Source organism: Bubalus kerabau, chromosome 2 (genome assembly GCF_029407905.1).
Source record: "Bubalus kerabau isolate K-KA32 ecotype Philippines breed swamp buffalo chromosome 2, PCC_UOA_SB_1v2, whole genome shotgun sequence".
Lineage (NCBI taxonomy): Eukaryota > Metazoa > Chordata > Mammalia > Artiodactyla > Bovidae > Bubalus > Bubalus kerabau.
The window spans coordinates 56,315,497-56,341,286 of record NC_073625.1 but is presented as its reverse complement, the minus strand read 5'-3'; the positions used below and the strand labels follow the sequence as shown (position 1 = coordinate 56,341,286).

The 25,790-nt window shown below is 39.5% G+C and overlaps 1 protein-coding gene across 2 annotated transcripts in view; it reads right to left on the bottom strand.

Annotated features, from left to right (window-relative positions):
• Positions 1–25,790, bottom strand: part of CYYR1 (cysteine and tyrosine rich 1) — a 200,272-nt gene that overhangs the window by 33,423 nt on the left and 141,059 nt on the right. The window contains exon 4 of one of the 2 annotated variants that reach the window (XM_055567754.1): positions 24,672–24,833. In XM_055567754.1, the coding sequence (XP_055423729.1) occupies positions 24,672–24,833 (162 nt within the window). Of the gene's footprint in view, positions 1–24,671; positions 24,834–25,790 lie in introns of those variants that run through there. The other variant, XM_055567756.1, reaches the window with a different exon arrangement.

Below are 25,790 nucleotides of genomic sequence, written 5' to 3'. Positions count from 1 at the left end.
TTTTACCATTGAAGATAACGTTTGCTGAGGGTTTGTCATATATAAACCCTTTTTTTTTAAACCTTTTTTTTTTTTTATTATGTTGAAGTATGTTCCTTCTATTCCTGCTTTCTGGAGGGTTTTTATCATAAATGGATGTTGAATTTTGTCAAAGGCTTCCTCTGCATCTATTGAGATAATCATATGGTTTTTATATTTCAATTTGTTAATGTGGTGTATTACATTGATTGATTTGCAGATATTGAAGAATCCTTGCATCCCTGGGATAAAGTCTACTTAGTCATGATGTATGATCTTTTTAATATGCTGTTGGATTCTGTTTGCTAGAATTTTGTTAAGGATTTTTGCATCTGTGCTCATCAGTGATATTGGCCTGTGGTTTTCTTTTTCTGTGGCATCTTTGTAAGGCTTTGGTATTAGGGTGATGGTGGCCTCATAGAATGAGTTTGGAAGTTTACCTTCCTCTGCAATTTTCTGGAAGAGTTTGAGTAGAATAAGTGTTAGCTCTTCTCTAAATTTTTGGTAGAATTCAGCTGTGAAGCCATTTGGTCCTGGGCTTTTGTTTGTTGGAAGTTTTCTGATTACAGTTTCAATTTCCGTGCTTGTGATGGGCCTGTTAAGATTTTCTATTTCTTCCTGGTTCAGTTTTGGAAAGTTGTACTTTTCTAAGAATTTATCCATTCCTTCCAAGGATCTCATTCAAATATGAAGGAGAAATCAAAAGCTTTACAGACAAGCAAAAGCTGAGAGAATTCAGCACCACCAAACCAGCTCTCCAACAAATGCTAAAGGATCTTCTCTAAACGGGAAACACAGAAAGGATGTATAAACTCAAACCCAAAACAATAAAGTAAATGGCAATGGGATCATACTTATCAATAATTACCTTAAATATAAATGGGTTGAATGCCCCAACCAAAAGACAAAGACTGGCTGAATGGATACAAAAACAAGATCCCTATATATGTTGTCTACAAGAGACCCACCTCGAAACAAGGGACACATACAGACTGAAAGTGAAGGGCTAGAAAAAGATATTCCATGCAAATAGGGACCAAAAAAAGCAGGAGTAGCAATACTCATATCAGATAAAATAGACTTTAAAACAAAGGCTGTGAAAAGAGACAAAGATGGGCACTATATAACGATCAAAGGATCAACCCAAGAAGAAGATATAACAATTATAAATATATATGCACCCAACATAGGAGCACTGCAATATGTGAGACACATGCTAACAAGTATGAAAGGGGAAATTAACAATAACACAATAATAGTGGGAGACTTTAATACCCCACTCACACCTATGGATAGATCAACTAAACAGAAAATTAACAAGGAAACACAAACTTTAAATTATACAATAGACCAGTTAGACCTAATTGATATCTATAGGACATTTCACCCCAAAACAATGAATTTCACCTTTTTCTGAAGTGCACATGAAACCTTCTCCAGGATAGATCACATCCTGGGCCATAAATCTAGCCTTGGTGATTTCAAAAAAATGGAAATCATTCCAAGCATTTTTTTCTGACCACAATGCAATAAGATTAGATCTCAATTACAGGAGAAAAACTATTAAAAATTCCAACATACGGAGGCTGAACAACAGGCTGCTTAATAACCAACAAATCACAGAAGAAATAAAAAAAGAAATTAAAATTGCATAGAAACAAATAAAAATGAAAACACAACAACCCAAAACCTATGGGACACTGTAAAAGCAGTGCTAAGGAGAAGGTTCATAGCAATACAGGCTTACCTCAAGAAACAAGAAAAAAGTCAAATAAATAACCTAACTCTACACCAAAAGCAACTAGAAAAGGAAGAAATGAAGAACCCCAGGGTTAGTAGAAGGAAATAAATCTTAAAAATTAGGGCAGAAATAAATGCTAAAGAAACAAAAGAGACCATAGCAAAAATCAACAAAGCCAAAAGCTTGTTCTTTGAGAAGATAAATAAAATTGACAAACCATTAGCCAGACTCATCAAGAAACAAAAGGAGAAAAATCAAATCAACAGAATCAGAAATGAAAATGGAGAGATCACAACAGACAACACAGAAATACAAAGGATCATAAGAGACTACTATCAGCAACTACATGCAAATAAAACGGACAGCTTGGAAAATATTCTTGAATCTTCTCTCTCAGTCATTTCACCTCTTTCATCAACACCAAACATCCAGATAGAATCATGAGCAAATCCCACTAATTCTATTTACTTATCTCTTAAATCTTTCCTGCTGCCAATCCACAAATTTAATGCCCAGTTCCTGTACTCATAATCTCTTATTAAGACTATGGTGATAATCTTCTAGCACTCTTCACCTCCAGCCTCACAGTTCTAATCCATTCTGTACACTACCAATGCAACAATCTTTCCAGTCACTGCAAATGTTTAAAACCTCCCAGTAGCTCCGAATATGTCACACTGATGTTTTGCCCACTTTTCTATAGGGCAGAGTTGCCTCAGGGTGGAATTTTGACACTGTGAATAGTGATCCAGCGATGTGTTAGAAAATCAATTTAGTCGGTCAAAACCAGCATTTTAAACAAAATAAAATATTTTGTTTTTTATTTTGTTTACAGAGAGGACAGACAATTAAAAATTGTCCCAGGAGACTAACTAGTTTATACCTCTGCTTTCTCCCAAACCTCCACTATCTCCCCATTTCTCAGTCTCAACTTTGCTTTGTATTTCCCTGAAAAAAAAAAAAAATCCAAAAAAGAACTTGATATGTTCCCTTAGTAGATCTAATACATCTTTTCTTTGCCTTATCTCCAGTGACCATGGTTGATCTGTTCTCCCTCCTTTTATCTAGAGCCAATTCCTCTATTTCATCATTAGTTTCCATTTTCCCTCTACTTCTCAATGACTTCTCTCTTCCTGCACTATCCCTTCTACTCACACTGTGTCATTTCTGTTAGCTTTCAAAGGAACCATGGGATCTTCCATTTAAACAACCCACCCTTGTCCTATATGCTCTTGCAGCTATGACTCTATCTTTCTGTTCTTCTTTGAGAGAACCCTTTAGAGGAGGGGCTTATTTATATTTATATTTCCAGTTATTCTCCTTTTATCCTCTCTGAAACCTCCTCTTATCAGGCTCTCTTCCCCCCTACTTCTCAAAATCTGCTCTTGTCATGGTCACCAATGACTCTAAAACGGTCAACTTCAAAGGTAAACCTCGGCCTTTATTTTATTTTGACCAACAGTAAAATTTGCCACCGTTCATCATTTATTCCATCTTAAAACACTTTTTTTTATCATGTAAACAGGGGATAAATTCTATTTATTGAAATATAAGAACTCAATACATCCTACATAAAGCACTAGCAAAATCCACCCAGTGTTCCTTGGTCAAAATACAGATGATAAACTTTGAGATGCATTCTAATTCTTCTAATGTATGGACTGAAGGTTTTGCTTTTCACAGGTTTTCAACTGCAGTTAATATTTAGTAAAGCTGGACATGCAAGAAGTTAATGTCCTTGCAAAGAGGAGTTAACCATGCTCTTTTCTGCTGTTGGTGAATATTCATTTATTTCTGTAACATAAGCCATTACTCATGATCTATAAGTTCTCCTGCTGTAAAGAAGCATCATATTCTTAAAGGATTGGTGGTCCTTTATCTTAATTCATGAAGAATAAAACAGTTCTTTCCTAAAATACAAAATGTTCCCGTCTTAACTCTAATACAGGAGAATAATGGCCTGAAGCCCTATTGTGATAAGTTATATCACTATTACAGTTCCACCAACACAACACATCCTTATTGAAATGTACACCGTATGTCTTTTCGTGATTACATCTCACAGTGATTATATAAAAATGCTGTTATTCTTTCTAGGCATCTCAAGCATACTGCATAATGTTGAACATTTTATCATTCATCTTCCTCTAAACTTCAAACCTCAGAGGGAATAGGCAATTAAATACTCTCCCAGACAACCAGTTCGCCTCTCTTCTCCACATTTCCTCTCTATTCTTTACTCTCTGATCATGATCTTGCTTCCTGATTCACTGAAAAAACCTACTCATCTTGCTGACTTTTCCAACTCAAGTAAAGACAGCTCTTTTTCTCTTAGATACATAATCCAAAATACCTACGTTAGGGAGACTCATGTTTCGCTTTAATAACTTGCATTTAATCTGTCAGCATGGGAACTTCCCTAGTGGTCCAGCGGGACATGGGTTTGATCCCTGGTCAAGGAACTGAGATCTGCATGCTGTGGGGCAACTAAGCCCTTGCACTGCAATTACTGAGCTCACAAGTTTTAGAGCCCATGTGCCATAACGAAGACCCAGCACAGCCAGAATTTTTTTAAATAAAAAGAAATAAAACAATCTGTCAGCAGATTCAGTTGACTCTATAGAATTTAGTAGTTTTTGTTTGTTTTTAACCACCATTACCACCCTACTCTAAGAAGTGTACAGTCACCTCTTGATTGGTCAACTTCCAGTGGATAATTGATCTCCCAGTGCTCACCTTTGTTCCGCTTCATTCATTTATCCTCAGAGCATCCTGAATGTTTATGGTCTGCTTTCCTTTCTAGGGTGTCACTGCCTTGAAAAGGGGGACTTTTTCTGTTGTTCACTGTTGTTTCCCCAGCAGCAAGTACAGTGCCTGATACACAGGAGGGACTCAAAACAATGTCAGCGGAAAGAATTCATTCATCTGGGAGCTCTTCCCAAACTAGGACCATCACTTATCAGCTTTTGTACTTCTTGTGCATCATGCACTGTCAGACAAAGAGCAGGCGCTCAATTATCTTTGTTCAGTGAATCCCCGAGTTACTGGGAAGTAATACTGGGAAAGCACAAACTTCTCCCTCCAGCTCTTGTCACAGGCTGTCCGTTTGTTCCCATCATTGAAAGGGCACTGTAAAAAGTCAAAGGGATAAATCTCTCCAGAATTCATAAAAGATCATTTGTTAGGATGAAGATCAGCAGATCACAGTGGGTTAGGAAAAAAAAAAGGCTGGTGGCAAGGATTCGGTGGAATAGAGAGTACAGAATGAAAGCCGCCTGGGAGACTGTCTGCAGGAAGACGAAGACCAGAACTGTCCATATAGGGGATTGTAACATCTCCTGATGCAGGAAAATGAAGGTCTGTGAGCTTTTGGGAGCTGAACAACCAATACCAAGGAACATTAACATAGTAAGAAATAGAGTTAGTTTTCCATTTTTCATCCATTAACTTTTATCTTCCTGTTTGCTCCTCTCTTACCCCTCCCTCCTTTCTTTCCTTCTATCCTTCCTTCATCTATCTGCATTGAACACTGGCTGTGACGTGAAGACATAGACAAGACCCTTGTCCCGATAGAAGTTATGGTACTGGGTTGATGGGGTAGGTATAGAGAATCAAGTTAAGAAGCACAAATAGAACAAGACGACAAAAGCTTTGATGTCCTGACTCAAAGATGTAGGTACAATTGTGGGGAAAGAGGACATTTTCCATCCGATTCTGAGATGAGATCTGTGTTTTAAAAGATGCATAGGAATCTTCTAGCTCATAAAAAGAATAAAGGAATTCAAGAGAGATGACAGCCATGTGGATATGCTGAGGGCCTACTATGGTATGTGCTGAAAACCACAGTTGTCCCACATGTCTAGGGAAGATGTGGCATTTGAGATGATTAAGGAGATGAGGCTAAAAGTAGGCAGATTATAAAGTTCATAGAAACTAAACTTAGAAGTCTGAACTTATTCTGGGTGCTCTGGAATGTAATTTTAGGATTATAAACAGGAAAATAAAATAATCAGAATTTTTAATGATAGATGAACATTAATGGTTTATTTACTGAGGACATTTTATGTGCCAAGCATTGTTCAAGAGCTACTTACATAGTATTTCACTCAATTCTCTGCACAAGCCTCCAATAAAAGTATAATTAGCCTCATCTTAGAGTTGAGGGAATAGAAATTTAGAGAACTTTTTCATAGGATTGGAACAGCCAAGGTAGAGGCTGAAGGAGGTATGGGATGGTGGTTAGAGCTAGATGGGAAGGACTTGGGAGAGGGGACTGACTCCATGGAAATGATGGAATATTTTTTTTAATTAAAATACATTTTTAATTTGGAGGTAATAGCTTTACAACTTCCCTGGTAGCTTTACAATATTGTGTTGGCTTCTGCTGTGCAACAGTGTGAATAAGCTATTTTTTGGGCTCCAAAATCACTGCAGATGGTGATGCAGCTGTGAAATTAAGATGCTTACTCCTTGGAAGGAAAGTTATGACCAACCTAGACAGCATATTAAAAAGCAGAGACATTACTTTGTCAACAAAGGTCCATCTAGTCAAGGCTATGGTTTTTCCAGTAGTTATGTATGGATGTGAGAGTTGGACTATAAAGAAAGATGAGCGCTGAAGAATTGATGTTTTTGAACTGTGGTGTTGGAGAAGACTCTTGAGAGTCCCTTGGACTGCAAGGAGATGCAACAAGTCCATACTAAAGGAGATCAGTCCTGGGTGTTCATTGGAAGGACTGATACTGAAGCTGAAACTCCAATACTTTGGCCACCTGATGTGAAGAGCTGACTCATTTGAAAGACCCTGATGCTGGGAAAGGTTGAAGGTGGGAGGAGAAGGGGATGACAGATGATGAGATGGTTGGATGGCATCACTGACTCAATGGATATGGGTTTGGGTGGACTCTGGGAGTTGGTGATGGACAGGGAGGCCTGGAGTGCTACGGTTCATGGGGTTGCAAAGAGTCAGACATGACTGAGTGACTGAACAGAACTGAATACATATATTCCCCTTTCTCTTGGGCCTCCTTTCCACCCACCCCATCCCACCCCTCTAGATTATCACAGAGCACCAATCTGAGCTCCCTGTGCCATACAGGAGCTTCCCACTAACTACCTACTTTACATATGATAGTGGAATGATTATTCTTGAAGAATTATTCTGAGAGACTTAAGAAGTAGACTTTTGACTTCTTTCAAATATGTGTATGAGGAGAGATGTTATTTGTATATCCCCTTCTAGCTTTATTCAGACATGCAACCTACATGGATACTGTTAACTCTTTTAAGTATAAAATATTTTTTCTCTTTTTATTCCCTCTTTGCCTCTTTCTACCTACTGAAGCACAGGAGCTTAGGGAACAGAAATTCTGATTTTAATTCACCACTGGTAAATGTTTTTTTTTCAGTGAGCCTGTGTGAACAGTCCCTGCCACCATGCTGCCAGGGGAAGATTCTGAACTGAATTAGGGTGCCTGCTTAACACAGGGATGTATCCTGAATTCTCAACAATGTCAAACCGATTTTTCTATTTGCTGAAGTCTTGATCCTTCCCTCAGAAGCAGACTGAATCCTTGATTCCAGTTTTAGTTCCTTTTGATTGAAAGATTAAACAGGGTCATATTTCAGGTGTTTCAATACAGGAAGCAGAAAACAGCTTCTTCCTTTCTTGACTAAAGTAGAGTCATGAGCACTTATAATCACAGAAAGGGACCATAGTGAACGTTCTCTTCATCTCTGTATTCAAAATCCATTGGAGTCCATTAATTTCAGAGGCATTTGATTGCAATGGAGGTGGGTGGGGGAGGGAGTGAAGAGGAGTCAAATGGATGTGGAAACGTCCTCAGATGGAGTTGTTTTTTATACCTCAGAGACTGAAGATGCTGGAGGATGTAGAATTCCAGGTTGGCTCTGCCCTTTGGTACTTTTATGGTGGAGCTAACTTTTCCCGAGAGTCAGGAAGGCAGTCTGCACTTCCTTCACTTCTGAGTTTTAGTGACATCTCTCTTAGACAGTATCAAATGGCCTGGAACAAATGGAATTTTCTTGTTCCTCCAGGGGATTGCCAACCCTCCCTGGAACCTCTATTTCCATGAGAAGGACTTAGACCTGCAGGGCACCCCTGAATGTCTGAGGACTCAACAAAATCTTCATTGCTCGTTGTTGCAGATACTCAGTGGTGGTTAGAAAGCTGCGGTTGACTGAAACCTGCAGAACAGCCCATCAGTGAGTAGTGTTTGGAAGCCTTGACTCAGCTTGACAAACATGTAGCAAGCTGTGATGAGTGAAGTTGCTTGTTACCTGTGAACACTGAGATTTGCCTGCCCTCGTTTCCTCAAGAAGCCCAGGGAACTGAACTTGCTGGTTACACACTTGCTCCACACTCGTTAATTATTAAGAAAAACAATGAAAAAATTTATCATATCCTCTATGAGTTACTTCCCTTATTACTTTATTTGCAGCTCATAACAATTTTGAGCAGAAGGTGATTACAGTTGCTAACTTAGAGATGGGGAAAACACAGCTGAGAATGTGTTAGTGATGTAACTAGAGTTACAGAGCTAGTGGAAGGCCAGGAGGCAACTTGGTTTCCTGTCTTCCATGGCGTCGCTCTGCCTGTAGTTACTTCTGCCCTGCTGTTATTAACAGGAACCTTTCAGAGTTTTAGCCGCCAGTGAAGTCAGTAAACTCTTGGAGTTAGACCAAGGAGATCCAAGACAAAGAGAGCTTGGAGATTGCTGGAGAATGGGTATCTTAGCATTGGTCAGACTTGAGGTCAAATACAATAAAAGAAGCACTAAGAAGCACTGCCAGTCCAGGTTCGATGCACGATACTGGATGCTTGGGGCTGGTGCACTGGGATGACCCAGAGGGATGGTATGGGGAGGGAGGAGGGAGGAGGGTTCAGGATGGGGAACACATGTATACCTGTGGCGGATTCATTTTGATATTTGGCAAAACTAATACAATTATGTAAAGTTTAAAAATAAAATAAAATTAAAAAAAATAATAAGTTAAAAAAAAAAAAAAAAAAGAAGCACTAAGTAGCTTGGCCATCCCAGGGCATCTTGTGCGTCAAGGAATTAAAATCCCATCAGTTCCAACCAGACTGGATGAAGTTCATTTTTAGATCTCCTGGTTTATGATAGGAAGGTTGTAGTGAATTCTATTTTTAGTTAAGGTATGGAAGCCTAGATATTCATTTTTATGGATTTTACACAAAAGTCTGTAAAGGAAGAAAGAAAATAATAATTGAAACAATAGTCATATGTTTTGAACAGTTTTCTTTCTAGAATTCAAGCATATACTTTTTCACAGGTCAATCTTTTAAAGGAAACATGATGTTTTCAAAAAAAAAAAAGAAGAAATCTTTTAAAATATGGTCATTAAAATAATGTATTGCTTAAGCAGATAAGGACTTCCCCTGGTGGCTCAGATGGTAAAGCGTCTGCCTACAGTGCGGGAGACCCGAGTTCGATTCCTGGGTCAGGAAGACTCCCTGGAGAAGGAAATGGCAACACACTCCAGTACTCTTGCCTGGAAAATCCCATGGAAGGAGGAGCCTGGTAAGCTACAGTCCATGGGGTCGCAAAGAGTCAGACACGACTGAGCGACTTCACTTTCTTTAAGCATATAATGGTGCCTCCACACAATGAGTCACTATAGAGTTTTTAAACTTAATGGTGCTGAAAATATCTAATGAAAACAGAAACATATACATATCATTGTGTTTAAAGAGCAGTATATACAGCAGTATGAAGAGGGTGTGTGTGTGTGTGGTAGGGAGAGAGAAAGAGGAGAGATAGTGAAGGACTGGGAGGATAGATACAGAACCTTAGCAGTCACTACCTCTGATACAGGGATGTGCTAACTGGGTTATCTGGGAAGCAGACACTGACAAAGTTGGGAGTGCAGAAGGACTATTAGGATTTAACAAATGGTGTTAGGAATACTTCATATCCACATGCAAAAGAATGAAGTTAGACCCCTATCTCATACCACACACTAAAAGGTTAAACTCAAAATGATCAAAGACCTGAATATAAGACTTAAAACTATGAAACTCTTAGAATAAAAAAGAGGAAAAGCTTGATAACGTCAGATTTGACAATGATTTCCTGGATACAACACCAAAAGCACAGCCAACAAAAATGAAAATAGATTAATCGGACTGTATCAAAATTAAAAACATGTGTGCATCAAAGGACACAGTCAACAAAGTGAAAAGATAACTGGTGAAATGGGAGGAAATATTTCCCAACTCTATATTTGAAAAGAGGTTTATATCTAGAATATATAAACAACTACAACTCAACCACAAACCCCCCAAATAATCCAACTAAAAAAAAATGGACAAAGGACTTAAATAGACACTTCTCCAAAGAAGATGTACAAATGGCCAATAAGCATGTGAAAAGGTACTCAACATCATTAATCATTAAGGAAGTGCAAATCAAAATCACAGCATGATACTACCTTGAATCCATTAGGATGGCTGCTATCAAAAAATAAAATTAAAAGATAACAAGTGTTGATGAGAATGTGGAGGAAGTAAAATCTTTAACATTTGCCGTGGGGAATGCAAAACAATATGGTATTTCCTCAGAAACCTAAAAATATCTTTACCACATGATCTAGCTATTCCATTTCCAGAAACATGTCCAAAAGAATTGAAAGCATGTCTCAAAGATGTATTTACGTACCCATGTCCATAGCAGTGTTATTCATTTAATTTTAAAATTATTTTTAAAATATTTATTTAGTAGTGGCTCATGGGATCTTTAGTTGCAGCATGTGAAATCTAGTTCCCTGATCAGGTATCAAACCCATGCCCCCTGTATTGGAAGGTGGAGTGTTAGCCACTGGACCACTGGGGGTAGTCCCTTATAGCAATCTTATTTATAATAGGCAAAAGGTGTAAGCAACCTGAGTTGGATGAACAAATGAAAGGATGAACAAAATTGTTAATACATACAATGTAATATTATTCAGCCTTAAGAAAGGATTGAAATTGTGACACATTCTTGAACCTTGAGGATGTTATACTCTGTATTTGTCAAAAAGACAAATATCGTGTGATTCTGTTTACATGAAGTCATCTAGAACATGGGTCTCCAATTTCCAGAATCTAATGCCTAATGATTTGAGGTGGAGCTGATGTAATCATAACAGAAATAAAATGCATAAAAATGTAACATGTACGAATCATCCCGAAACCATTGCGACCCCCTACCTCGGTCCATAGAAAAATTGTCTTCCACAAAACCAATCCCTGGCACCAAGAAGTTGGGGACACTGTTCTAAAGTTGTCGAATTCATAGAAACACAAAGCAGAAGCGTGCTTGCCAGGGTCAGGGGAGGGTCGGATGGGAAGTTGTTAAAGGGGTACAGAATTTCAGTCTCAACAATTTGAGTGATACTTAACTGTATACTTTAAAAGGGCTAATAAGGTAAATTTTATGTTATGTGTATTATTTGACCTCAATCAAATAAAAAATGAATTATTGGGGTTAACACTGGTGGGGGAAAAAAGGGAGGAAGGAATATTAAGCAAGGGAACTGTCAGATTGTGTTGTAGACAGTCTATCCCAGGCCAGCAGCAGTTTAGGAGCAAAGACAGCCCATTAGAAGGGGGTGCTTTGGGCAGAGATGGCTAATCCGTGGCTAGTTCTTAAAATTTATTATTTTTAAAATATTTATTTAGTTGTGGCTCATGGGGTTTTCAGTTGCAGCATGTGAAATCTAGTTCCCTGATCAGGTAGCAAACCCATGCCCCCTGTATTGGAAGGCAGAGTGACAACCATTTCCTTGACTTTGGTTGCCATAAATTTGGCCACCATGGCCTTACTTGGTTCCTGTTTGGGGGCTGCCCTGAGATAAGCAGGACTTCATTTGGGAACCTGAGGTGGATGCCTACCGAAGGAGATAACATTTGGAGGTGGTCAGCCAGGCACGTTCCTGGAGGTTGGGCAATGATTCCTTCTTCGAACAGGCATCTGAGTGATGCATCTCCATGACTGCCACGTGGGACTCGTTTGCATTTACATGTATTCCACATTTCTAACAATAAATAAACGTGACTGGGATTTCCCGGTGGCTCAGTGATAAAGAATATGCCTGCCAATGCAAGAGACATGAGTTTGAGCCCTGATCCGGGAAGATTCCACATACCACGGAGCAACTAAGCCCGAGTGCCATGACTATTGAGCCGAAACTGCTGAGCCCACACGTTGCAACTCCTGAAACGCAAGTGCCCTAGAGCCCGTGCTCTTAACAAGAGAAGCTTTTGCTTCTCTCGTTTTGCAATGCAAAGCCTGGGCACTGCAACTAGAGAGTGGCTTCTGCTCACTGCAAATAGAGAAAAGCCCATTCAGTAATGAAGATTTGGCAGTGCAGCCAAAAATAAAAATTATTTTAAAAAGTGACTTCTTAATCAGAAAAGAAATATAAGTTATTATGAGGGCTTCTCTCATGGTTCAGATGGTAAAGAATCTGCCTGCAATGCAGGGGACCTGGGTTCGATCCCTGAGTCGGGAAGGTCCCCTGGAGAAGGGAATGGCACCTAATTTTACCTGTGGAGCAATTAGGTCCATATTAAATATCCATTTCAGATTGTCACATTCAGATCTCTACCAAGTAAACACATCCCATTATAATAAATTGCGGAGTTATGGATCCTCCTGTGAATTGAAGGAGAATAATTGTTGTGCCACATCAGTTTATATTTGTAAACTTGATTTTGGTATGTGAAATGGGAGTCGACTTTAGATACTGCCTACTTTAATTGTGTCCTACTTTTCTACCAGAGTATATAAGACATTCCAGCGGGTCAATGGAAGGATATCACCCACCACAATGGAAAAACTTTACAAAGCATCGTTTTATTTCTCTGGAAACAATGGAGTCCTCTTGGCAGGCTTAAGGCAGAGGTAGAGGCTTTCAAAGCAGGCCTAGGTACCTGCAGGAAGACTGTCAGGTATCATCATCCAATAATGTTGGTAAAAAAGTGCTCAGATCCTCACATGAAAGGATGCTTCTAAGAACAAGATTCAAGTGAAATCCTCAGAGTGACAGCTCTTTTAACTTTAAATTATTTATGGGTTATCTACCTGCATTTAGGGTAAGTTGGTGTCAAGAGGGCTTCATTCACAAAAGAATAAAATTTTCTAATTTCAATGAGGGGAAGATGAACTAAGGGAGCAAGAAAATTATAAAGCAAATTATAGATCCAAAGGCTGAGAGAAATGCAGGACTTTGGGCTTTTCCACATGCCAAGAATAAGGGCACTGATGTGCTGAGAATTCATCCATGAAAAATTACTTGAGTTAAAATTACTTTCGCCTACAAACTCACAAAATGAAGGATCAGTATACTGCCAGCAGATAGAAAACACTGACTAATCACATATCTCAGACTAAAGTTGTTTCTGCTATACATTTCTGAGATCTGGCTTTATGTCTAATTAAGCAACTGAAATGATTTATAGGCTTTATAACATTTATAACATTCACTTTAAATGTGCGATGTGAAGGCATTGTCTTGCTAGACTTTACCTGTTTGAATAGGAATCTTAAGTCATCAGCGGTGAAACTCAATTAAATCTCTAAAGATTCACTTGGGTTTGGATAAAGCTAAACAGATTGCATTACTAAAACTGGGCAAGATTTTCAAGTTCTGTTAACCTTGTATTCAAAATCACTCCTCCGTAATCACCGGGACGTCCTTGTTATTCCTCTTCATGTCAGCCAGGATCTGGCCTCAGAGCTCACGCCAAATGTCTTCAGTCCACTTCCACCCCAGACCCTCTTTCCCTGCTCTGTTCCCAGAAACATTGGAGGTGAACTGGATGGCACTGTTGGGACATGTCAAGTCCTTCGCTCTTACTGTTGGAGAGCTCTGTGTGAAAAGGTGACCAGGGCTGAGATATCCTAAAGGCACCTCTCTGGATGCTGGGCTAATTAATAATAGACTGTGATGAGACAAGGATGGACTCGTGAGACCAGTGAGGATGCTGTTGCCTAATTCAGGCAAGAAAGATGATAGTTTATAGATGGATGCAGGGAAGGTGATAAAAAATGCTGAATTTCCAAATAAATTTGAAAAGTAGAGCAAACAGGATTTGCTGGCAGACTGAATAGGGTATGTGTGTGTGAACCAAAGAGAGAAGGCAAGGAACAAAGGATGACTTCTGCTGGAAGGACAAAGTGGCCATTGGTTGAGATGGGGAAAACTGTGGAAGGAGCAGCACGTTTGGAGGAAAGCTTAGCAATCAGTTTAGGACATGTTGAGTCTGAGGTGTCTGTTCAGTTCAGTTGAGTCTGAGGTTGAGTTCACTTAAGTCTGAGGTGTCATGGTAAACAGCTAGATGGCTTTATCAGTCTTGAGTTTAGAAGCAAGGTCTTACTGGGAGATAGCAATTTTGTAGATGTTAGTGTTGGATGGTCTTTACATTTATTAAATGAGATGCGATCACCAAGGGAGTGAGTGTGGAAAGACAGGAAAGGGGGACCAAAGATGGGTCTGGAGACTCTAACACTAAGGAGAAATCAACAAAGGAGACAGAGAAGGAGTTGCCAGCAAGACAGGGAGGAAAAAGATAAAAGAAGAGGAGATGGTTTCCTGAAAACAGAATGAAGGAAGTGTTTCCAGTGGGAGAGAAGGCTCAACAGTGTCAGCTTCTGCTGATAAATCAAGTGCAATGAGGATTGAGACTTTACCATTGGCTTGAGTAACATGGAGGTAATTATTGTCTTTGGCCAGTCCAGATTTCCTAGGATAGTGGGGCAACAAGCTGATTAGACTGAGTTTAATGAGAATGGGAATGGAAAGATATGCATTGGAAATAATTAGTATAGGTGTCTCTCAATAGTGCTTTGTATCAAAAAGTGTCAAAAAGATCCCATTCTAAAAAATGTTTTGCTATAAAGATAAATAGAAAAATAGGGCAGTAACTGGAGATAAAGTCAAGAGAATTTTTTTGTTTTTTTAGCAAGAGGTAGAATAGAGTGTTTTAGGGAGATAAGAATGCTCTAGCAGAGAAAAGAAATCAAAGATGCGAGAGAGAGAGAGAGAAAGAAGAAGAAATTGCTGGAGAAAAGTCTTTGAGGAGGCAAGGGTAGAGGAAGCTATTGATCATATTGAAAGGTTGTCCTTAGGTATGTGTGTTGACCATTGAGTCATAGCAGTGATTTTCAAAACTTCCCATTAGAATCACTTAGAGGAGTTTTTACACCTTCTGCTGTCCATCTCTTATCCCCTAAAATTTAAAAACAGTTTCTGGGGGAGGACTTTTAAGCAAAATGTTTCCCAGATGGCTCTTAAGCTTTAGCATGTGCCAAAGTCACTCCAAGGACTTGGTAAAATACAGATTGCTAGGCTCCACCTCCAGAGTTTCTGATTCAGTAGGTCTGAGTCCATCTGAGAATTTACATTCCTAATATCCCAGGTGATACTGATGCTACTGTGCAGGGGACCACTCTCTCAGGATCACTGATCATAGTAACAGGAGAAAATTATAGTGTGTGGGGGCCAATGAAGGTAGGTAGGTCAACTTGAGGAAGTTCTCATCTGATGATCTGAATATTCTCAGTGAAGTGAAAAGAAAGTGTATTATTTGAGAGTGTGATGAAAGGTTGGAACAATGTCATCAAAGATTCAGGATAGAGGAAAGAAAGTGTTAGGTGCTTCAGTCATGTCCGACTCTTTGTGACCGCATGGACCCTCTGTAAATGGAATTCTCTAGGCAAGAATACCAGAGTAGGTTGCCATTTCCTTCTCCAGGGGATCTTCCCAACCCAGGAATCGAACCCCCATTTCCTATATTGCTGGCAGCTTCTTTACCATCTGAGTGACCAGGAAAGTCCAGGATAGAGGAGAAGGTATCTTATGGTCATTTAGTAAGTGACAGAGTAGGTGTTCTAAGGGAATGTGGCATAATTTGGGGGCAGGAACAGAGACCACTTGAAATCGGAAGCCATGAATTTAAAATGAGACCAACCAGCATGTCCTCCCCACGCCCTGCATTTTACTCTTGCCCCATTTAGTTGCAGAGATCAAGTGGAGCAAGAGATTGAGAGTGTTCACTGGGGAGGGTTTACAATGACTGACATGGTGTTTAAGTTTGGGTCAAAGGGAAAAGGAAGACCTGAGAAATGTGAGTGGAAAGGGGGCGGAGTTAAAGGAATGAAGTTTTTTTTTTTTTTATTGGAGCAGCAGGATAGTTGTTTGTTAGAGAATAGAATTTTTGAAATTGAGGTTAAGGAGGAGTTGCATTTATTCATTTTGACAGGATCTGTGTTATGACCAGGGGAGTCTGTGATTGAGCAACTGTTCAGATCAAGATTATGGCGGAGAGGCATTTCATGAGCGAAGAGTTGGGCTACTGGGAACGTCATTAATATGAATAAAGATATCACTGGGACCAGGACTTCCCTACTGGTCCAGTGGCTAAGACTCCACACTCCTAAGGCATGGGGGCCTGGGTTTGATCCCTGGTCAGGGGACTAGATCCTACATGCTGAAACTAAAGATCCCACATGCTGTAACTAAGACCAACTCAGACAAATGAGTAAATATTAAAAAAAAGAGAAATGGAGAGGGAAAGGCAGTGAGCTGGATGCTAAGGTTTTTGAGATACAAGAGGAATGCAAAGCTAGGTCTTTAAGAAGAATAGACTGGCATAGAAGTGAAAACCCAGGAAGACTTTTCTTTAGCTCCCTGCTCAGGGTATGAGGTGGGGGGAGAAAGTCACCACCTCTTGAGGGGATTTGAGGGTCAGCTTGCCCTTGGGGCAATCCAGTTATCTGTTGGACTAGAAAGGGCAGTCCTGGAGAAGGAAATGGCAACCCACTCCGGTGTTCTTGTCTGGAAAATCCCAAGGGTGGAGGAGCCTGGTCAGCTACAGTCCATGGGGTGGCAAAGAGTCGGACATGACTGAGCAACTTCTCTTTCTTTCTTTCTCTTTCTTTAGGAAGGGCAGTAAAGCCCCAGAGGAGAGTTGAAGTGATTGGATGTTTTGAGGATGTCTGGCTCGAGTCCCAGAGGGCACGCAGAAGAGTTTCAGGACAGAGTCAGGGACTGGAACAGAGCCAGGGATATGACAAGATGGGGGTGGTTAGAAGCAATGAAGGTCACTTAGGAGTTAGAGCTTCTTGAGTTGACCCATATAATTAGCCCATAATTCAGGCCTCCTGAATCATGTATGAAGGGCAGGGAGGGGTGGTCTCACTCTGGAGACATGAGGCTGTCTCTCCTCTCCTGAGGATGGAGTCTTGAGTGCACAGTGAAGAGATGTTTGACCCAGAGCATACAGTCAAAATCATTCTAACTAAAGGAAATGATCTTGTGAATACTGCCCAACTCAGGGGGAAAAAAATCTCTAATGATTACAGGGAGAATTAATATAACATTTTGGAAAGAGCTCAGTCCTTATTTCTGTTATATAAAACACAAGGGATAAAATAAGAATATGAGAAATTGCCCCCATCCATCGCTCTTTCAGTTGGGTGATTTGATTAATTTGTCCAGCTTTATCTAGCTTTCCCAAATTTTATTTTGATGTATCTTATCCAAATTGCCCACATAATTGCTTCAACTTTGTACCACATTTTATGAAAGTGGTCTTTAAGATTTCTTGGCAGAATCTTCATCTGCAGGCAACCTCAGTTATTTTGTTTTGGTATTTCTTTAACCCTTAATTTCTCTGAATTTGGTGGTGTCAAATTCAATCTAACTAGTATTTATTGAGTTTTGGTGTGCATGTACATGGTTATATCCTCTGGGAAATTCAGAAGAACTCTCAGATGCTGGGTGGCTTTCAGTTCAGTTCAGTTGCTCAGTCGTGTCCAACTCTTTGTGACCCCATGGACTGCAGCACACCAGGCTTCCCTGTCCATCACCAACTCCTGGAGTTGGCTGGGTGGCTTAAATGAAACTAAATATTGCTTTACATTTCTCAGCAGTTTTTCCTGCTGAACATTTGCAGATATCAAAAGTGCATCCTGAACTCAAATTTATTTTACCATAGCCAATAAGAAAATTAAAATTTATAGTTTAAGAAAAGGCCTGTGTATGTAGAAACTCCCAGCAACATGAAATTGTTTGTAGGGCAGAAGCTATTTTATAGTTATAACTAGAAAATCTGACTATATGAAAGGGTTTCTCCTCTAGTTCCTACCACCGATCTCTGTTCTTGCAGTGGTCCCCAACGTTTTTGGCACCAGGGCCGGTTTCATGGAAGATAATTTTTCCATGGGTCTGGCTATGGTTTGGGGATGATTCTTCAGGCAAGAGTACTGAAGTGGTTTGCCATCCCCTCCTCCAGGAGATCTTCCTGACCCAGGGATTGAACCCACATCTCTTATGTCTCTTGTATTGGCAGACAGTTCTTTACTACTGGCGCCCCCCTGAGCAACTCTTGGCAAATATTTCTACTACGTGTTGGCTACATTATCATTACCTTCCGTTCCCTCTCCCACTTACTTTATTCAGGATTCACTGCTAGTATTCATGGAGATCACTAATACCGGCTGAGTTGTCAAGGTCTTAGCCCCATCTTCATCTCCATGTGATCAGCGTTTAGTCCTTACCTTGTTCTCTCAACACTTTTGACTCAATTGATCATTTTTTCCATCTTGATACATTTTCTTCTGCTGTTTTCCTGAATCCCACATTCTCCAGGTTTCCTGATTCTCCTTTGGCCATTCCTTGTCAGACTCCTCCTCCTCTTTCAGGTCTATAAAATGTTGAGGATTCAGTCTTTGGCCCTCCTCTTTTCCAATTGACACGCCTTTCTTAGTTGCTCTCATGCAATCCTGTGGTTTTAAAAATTGTCAATAGGATGGTGGTTCCTGAATCTTTATTTCTAGCTGTGAGTTTTCCCTGAACTCCAGACTCAAGTGTGGAACTATTTGACATCTCCATTTAGATGTCTAGTGGGCATCTCAAACTTACCAATGCCCTTGAGCTGGACCCTGATGTCTTCCTCTTTCCAGTTTTGCCCATTTCAGTGATAGATACCACCATTTACTCGGTTACTCAGCCCCAACTGTCACATTTCTTTTCCTTATACCCAGAATACTCTAGTAAATCCTTTAGCTCTACTTCCAAAATATGTCAAAAATTCAGCCATACTTCATCATTATCAACCTTGTCCAAGCTTTCACCTGGACAGCCACCAAAAAGCCTTACAACTCATCTCCTACTCTTGTTCTCCTAGAGCCTAATTTGCATACAGAAAACAAAGCAAGCCAATCAGATTGTGCCCTTTCTTATTCCAGAACCCTCCAGAACACTCACATCACAGTGACTCTAAAATGCAAAGACAAAGGTCTACATTTCTTAGTCATTTTCTCTCACGTTCCCCCTTTCCATGAAAGCTGGCCACACTGGTCTCCTTGCTGTAACTCATCTCCTTGCTTTAATATACTAAATATGTTTCTATCACATTTTTGCCTTTGCTGTTTCCTTTGACTAAACAGCTTTCCCCCAAGATATATACAGCCTTGCTTTTATTTTATTTGGGTCTCTGTACAAATGTCATCTATTCAGAAAGGACTTTCTGGACCATCTTATTTGAATAGCAGTGCCCCCTGACAAGTCGCCCCCCCCTCCACCCCAGCATACCACATTCTCCCTGTCTTTCTACTACACTCATTGTTCTTCTTGAACTCTGAACTACTTGATGTTATGTTATATATTTATTTGTTTTTTTTGTTTGTTTGTTTCTTCCAATGGCATGTAAACTTACCAGAGTCAGGGATCTTATTTTATTTCTCTGCTGTGTCTGAGGCATTTAGAACACTTTGAAACTTGGAAAAATTAAATTACTGCTGGTAAGGTGAGCCAAAGTAGCAACTCCCTCCAGGAAGACTTTTGATAATGGTAAACATTTGACAGATGGCCTGGAGTTATCTTGTTCTAACAGTTGTTACCATCTAAGTAACTATTTCTGATAAGGAAACAGAAAGAACATTTTGTATTTTTATGTTTTAAACCTAGTGGTAGAGAGACAGGCCCATAATAAGTGCTCAACAAATTTTTGTTGAATAAATGAATTAAGAAATGAAAGAATGAATACAAATATATCTGTGTGTGTGTGATATATGAATCACATAGAGATCACATCTCAAATTACTAGATCTTCAGATAATTTATTTTGCAGTAACTATGCCTCTTTGGTTAAAAATATTATTTAATGAAGCAAAATAATTTCACTTTGCTTTAAGTAGTAAATGATTATGACATTCTTTCTCTATGTCTTCACTAGGTTTAAAGCAAAAAACTTTCTATCAATCTAAGAGAAATAAGAGTGTATTTTAATTAACCAGTCCAGTAAAGAATCTGTCTGAAACGCAGGAGACTCACAGGAGACAGGGGTTCAGTCCCTGGGTCAGGAAGATTCCCTGGAGGAGGAAATGGCAACCACTCCAGTATTCTTGCCTGGAAAATTCTGCGGACAGAGAAGCCTGGCAGACTACAGTCCATGGGGTCACAGAGTCCCACACAACTGGGCATGCATGCATGTACATGTATGAACTCTTACAAATATACTTAAATTGTAGATGTAGCACCATTTAAGACAGAATTATCTGTATTTTTCAAGCCTTTACACATCAACTCCTCATGACAGAAATTTCGGGAAAAACTGCATATCCACAATAAAAACATAATAAGACAATTTATTGAATTTTGGTTTTTTTATTCTTGCATTTTTAACATACAAAGCAATTCAGTTCAGTTCAGTTGCTCAGTCGTGTCGACTCTTTGCCACCCCATGAACCGCAGCACTCCAGGCCTCCCTGTTTACTCCTAGAGTTTACCCAAACTCATGTCCTTTGAGTCGGTGATGCCATCCAACCATCTCATTCTCTGTCGTCCCCTTCTCCTCCTGCCTTCAGTCTTTCCCAACATCAGGGTCTTTTCAAATGAGTCAGCTCTTCACATCAGGTGGCCAAAATATTGGAACTTCAGCTTCAGCATCAGTCCTTCCAATGAACACCCAGGACTGATCTCCTTTAGGATGGACTGGTTGGATCTTCTTGCAGTCCAAGGGACTCTCAAGAGTCTTCTCCAACACCACAGCTCAAAAGCCTCAATTCTTCAGCACTCAGCTTTCTTTATAGTCCCAACTCTCACATCCATACATGACCACTGGAAAAACCATAGCCTTGACTAGACAGACCTTTGTTGATAAAGTAGTGTCTCTGCTTTTTAATATGCTGCCTAGGTTGGTCATAACTCCTTCCAAGAGGAAGCCCCTTTTAATTTCATGGCTGCAATCACCATCTGCAGTGATTTTGGAGCCCCCCAAAATAAAGTCATCCACTGTTTCCCCATCTATTTGCCATGAACAAAGCAATTAGAGCTTTACTTTCTTGGACATGAAATTTTGTCCTCCCTTTCCTGTGGTAGTTGTGTTAGACTCTTCTTTCTCTCTTTTGCATTTCACACGGAAAATAGCAAGAACTGAGTGTAGACAGAGCCGGAGCTTGGAAAGGTTCTGAGTTGAGTTTCAGGAAATGTGGTTTCCAGTCTCTAGCTGTGTGATCTTGGGCACAGCACAAACCTCTCCATATCTCCAAAAACGAGGGTATTCTTTTTGACCTTTACGATAGTTTTTCACTTTACAAGTCTTTGGTTTATAAAGTTGATATCAATTTATTACAGTGTGAGATTTCATCCCACTGAAAAAATATACTCTTCAACACTGCACTCCACTGACAAGACCAAAGTAATAAGTTTTAAAATCACTTGGAATCCTAAATTTTTGCCACTCTGTATTCATATCCTTATATTTAAAAAATCAGTTCTTCATTAAGAAATCACTTGAATTATGTAAGGTATAAGCAACATTCAGTAGGAGCTGGTTAATTTCTTGCATGAGGAAGAATGGGAGAAGAGTTATCTATTTGCTGAGTTTAATATGCTGGGTTTAATATAGTTGGGGAAAATGCAGGACAAAATCAAGGTTTGCCTTATAATGCACTATTGTATTCAGAGACAGAGGGCGATTTCTCTTCTCTAATATGCATTTTACATGTCAGATTTCCCCTGAGGATGCTCACAATGTGAAAACACAGGATACTGACTTCAGATAGCTGAGGTGCTTATCAAAGAAATGATATCAGTGAGCCCAGACTTCTGCATCTTCCCATGTATAGAAAAGCGCTAAATTTCTTAGCCTGACATATCTGATCTTCTTTAATTAACAATAATCTTTTGATGTTTAGACTCTCTGCCTTTTGTTGCAAAACTCCTGTTCCCTTCACCTCCTTGAAGCAGTCTCTCAGGGTTACATGAGATGCTGCCTCCTGGGTTTGAGGCCCTACAAATTCCCACTGAATAAAACATAACTCTCAATGACAACAACACAAATTTTCATCGATGTCAAGCTTTTCTACAATTGACTTTATAGTATATGGCACACATTTTGAGTGCACAGTTCTATGACTTGTGACAAATGTTCAAGCCATGTGCTGTGGATTAAATTGTGCCCCCTAAAAAGATATGTTGAAATCTTAACCCTAGTAGTCTTTCAGAATGTGACCTTATTTGAAGACAAGGTCTTTACAGAGGTAATAAGTTAAAATGAAGTCATTAAGGCAGCCCATAATCTCATATAATTGGTGACCTTATGAAATGGGGGGATTTGGTCCCATGCACGCAGGGAGAATGGCATGTGAAGTTTGCAATGATGCTTCCACAGGCCAAGCAACTACCAGAAAGTAGGATTTTCTATGGGATTTTCCATGCAAGAATACTGGTCAGTTCAGTTCAGTTCCTCAGTCATGTCTGACTCTTTGAGACCCCATGGACTGCAGCATGCCAGGCTTCCCTGTCCATCACCAACTCCCAGTGTTTGATCAAACTCATGTCCATTGAGTTGGTAATGCCATCCAAACATTTCATCCTCTGTCATCCCCTTCTCCTCCCACCTTCAATCTTTCCCAGCATCAGGGTCTTTTCAATGAGTCAGTTCTTCACAACAGGTGGCCAAAGTATTGGAGTTTCAACTTTAGCATCAGTCCTTCCAATGAATATTCAGGACTGATTTCCTTTTTGGATTGATTGGTTGGATCTCCTTGCAGCCCAAGGGACTCTCAAGAGTCTTCTCCAACACCACAGTTCAAAGACATCAATTCTTCAGTGCTCAGCTTTCTTCAGTCCAACTCTCACATCCATACTGGATACTGGAATGGGTGGAGTAGGTTTCCATTTCCTTCTCCAGGGGATCTTGCAGGGGTCAAACCTGAGTCTCCTGCACTGCAGGTAGGTTCTTTACTACTGAGCCATCAGGGAAGCTCTTAGGTGGAAAGTTAAATCACTTCAAAAAAAGGACTCAGATCTTCATCAAGGCATACAGGTACTGTATACCTGCATCAAGGGAGCAGGTACTGCTCCCACATGGAAGTGGGAGAAGGGCATGGCAAGTTGTCAAGGCTGTGGATGAGAGGTCAGATTATTATAGCAGGATTTCCCACCAATACAAGAATAAGTTCTCAGTAGGCAAGCAGCTGGCCAAGGCTCTCCCAGGCTTATTAAATGGGGCCTGAGAAACAGAACCAAGACAATTCTCAATTACAGTTCCTTATAGAAGGTTTTCTTGGCTGGGACTGAATCAGTAACTGGTTGGGACTGAATCTGTCAATTGAAGAGACTGATTCTTGTAGGAGGAAGGAGCTGCAGAGGGGTTGGAAAAGAGGGACTAATATAGGGTGATCATGACATAGGGTGATCTAGCTTACCTGTGCCCTAGGGGATTCCTGGGACACGGGCCTCTGAGTTGCAAAACTGAGAGTCCTGTTTTAACTGCTGGTCACCCTATGAAAAAATGTGTTTGATAGTCTTGGTCAAATGCCTCCTCAAGTGTTGCTTAGGGTTAAATATGAAAAAACAAATCCTTATGCAAAATGTTTAATGTAGTACTTTCTGAAATGTGGTAATTTAAAAAATAATTTTGGGAAGTAACTAATATTCACTTTTTACTGACATATCTCATCATAGAATCTGAGTTTTAAAATTGAGATGGAAATTAGATGTCATTTAATTTTTCATTGTGTAAATGATAAAATTGAGAGCCAGAAAGACTTGAATAACTCAAGTTTGTATAGCTCCCAAAGGGCATGCAATTTTTTTGAGCCCAAATTCTTTGCTTGGCCTCATCAATTTTTTTCTGCATCACCTAAAGATTCTTCCCTTTTCCTCTTGTCAAGGGCCTTTAGGAAAGATCCAAAGGGCTCTCATTATGATCAAAATAACATTTTTTGCCTCTTTTTTTGTCTGTATGAAATGATGGATGTGAACTACATTTCTTGTGGACATCATTTCACAATATATGAAGGTCAAATCTTTATGCTATACACCTTAAACTTACACAGTGCTGTGTGTCAATTATATCACAATAAAATGGATTAAAAAAAGTGAGCTTTTATCACACATAGGCTAGCGGTTCTTCTTTTAGTTAGATTTCTTCAACCGTCTTCACACGTTTCTGGTAAAATGTACCATAGAAGTCTAAGGATATCGGTGTAATGTTTCTATGACAATTATTGATGTGAAGAACTAATGGCATAAATACCATTGCCACCATTTCTGTAGTAGAAGAGGATATGAGGCAGTGGTTTAATTCTAGTTTCTTAGGTAGGTTGAAAGGAAGAACACCATGAGTTCAAGAAATCCAGCAGTACTTCTTGGCTCCTGGGTATCTCTTTAAAGTCCCTACCGTAAATCTCTGAGACAGATACTTAGCTTCGGGGTCAGTCAATTTACTCTTTCCTACATGTTGTCATTTTGGTCACTGCCTGGGCTGTAAGTCATATTCAGGCCTTGCATTCCTGCAAGTAGGAAGAGAAATCGAATACTGCACATCCACCAAAGCTTCGACCCCATAAACTGTTACGAGAGAATTCCATACCTGCAGAGTGAGTGAAAATGACAAAGAACTCTTCAAACTTCAAAGTTGAAAAGAACAGATCGATTCCAACTGGAGGGTCAGTCTGACATTTTTCATTCCGTGTATTGGCAGGTCCATCGTGTTGAACATGTTCAGAGTAGTTCCAGGGGGAATTGTCTGCTGCTGAGAAGCACAAGCAGAAGGATGTTTTGAACAAGTTCATGGATAAGATGTGTTTATACTTTAAAAATGCTTCAGGTGAGTTTGGGAGAAAAAAACAGTCCAGATTCTTCACTCCTTAAAATGGACACTAGCGGACTAGCCTTGAAATAGCCCTTTGGTATTTAATCTGGCCCTGTTCAAGGTTGGATTGAGAATAAGTTAGATCTGGGTTCAAGTTGAAAATATAGATTCATATTTTGGCACTCAAACCAATGAAGTTATTAAATGATGGGTTAAATAATTAAATATCATCACCCAGGATTCTGTTTTTGTTTACATGCTATCATTGATTTAATTTGGGTTGAACTGGTTGATTTCTTTGCCCAAACAATGCCTTGACTACTTTGGAATTTAAAAATATATATTATTTTTTTTATAAAAAACAAAAACAAAAAAATCACTTACTGTTCCCAGGAAAACTATGGATGTTTTGAGTGGTAAAGAAAGAAAACATTTGTTACAGGGTCCGGAAGCTACATATGTGGGACTAAAAATGTCTTCTTCCATAATAACCTCAGTTACAGGAAGGGAAATTGATGTTTCAAAATTGAATGGTTCATCTTCAAAATTCTAAGGAAGTTTTTCTGAATTACCCCAGAAGCTAACCTTAATATTAAAAATCTCTAGGGAGTTCTAAAATATCCCTTGATGATGAATAGATAATCTCTCATGAGACGTTTTCTCTATTTAATTTGGTTAATGTCACCTCTATCATGTCTTTATGCAAGCCCCAAGTTCAGTGTTATATAAGTAGTAATAACCAGAGTTTCAGGCTTCAGTAAATATAAGGCCTATTAAATACAAACTAAGTGAAGTTCATTGCTTTTGCTACTTAATAAGTATTTAGCTTAAAATAGTCACCTTATTTTTTTCTCTAGTATAAGACCTAGCATGTATTGTTAAAGACAATTAAAAGTT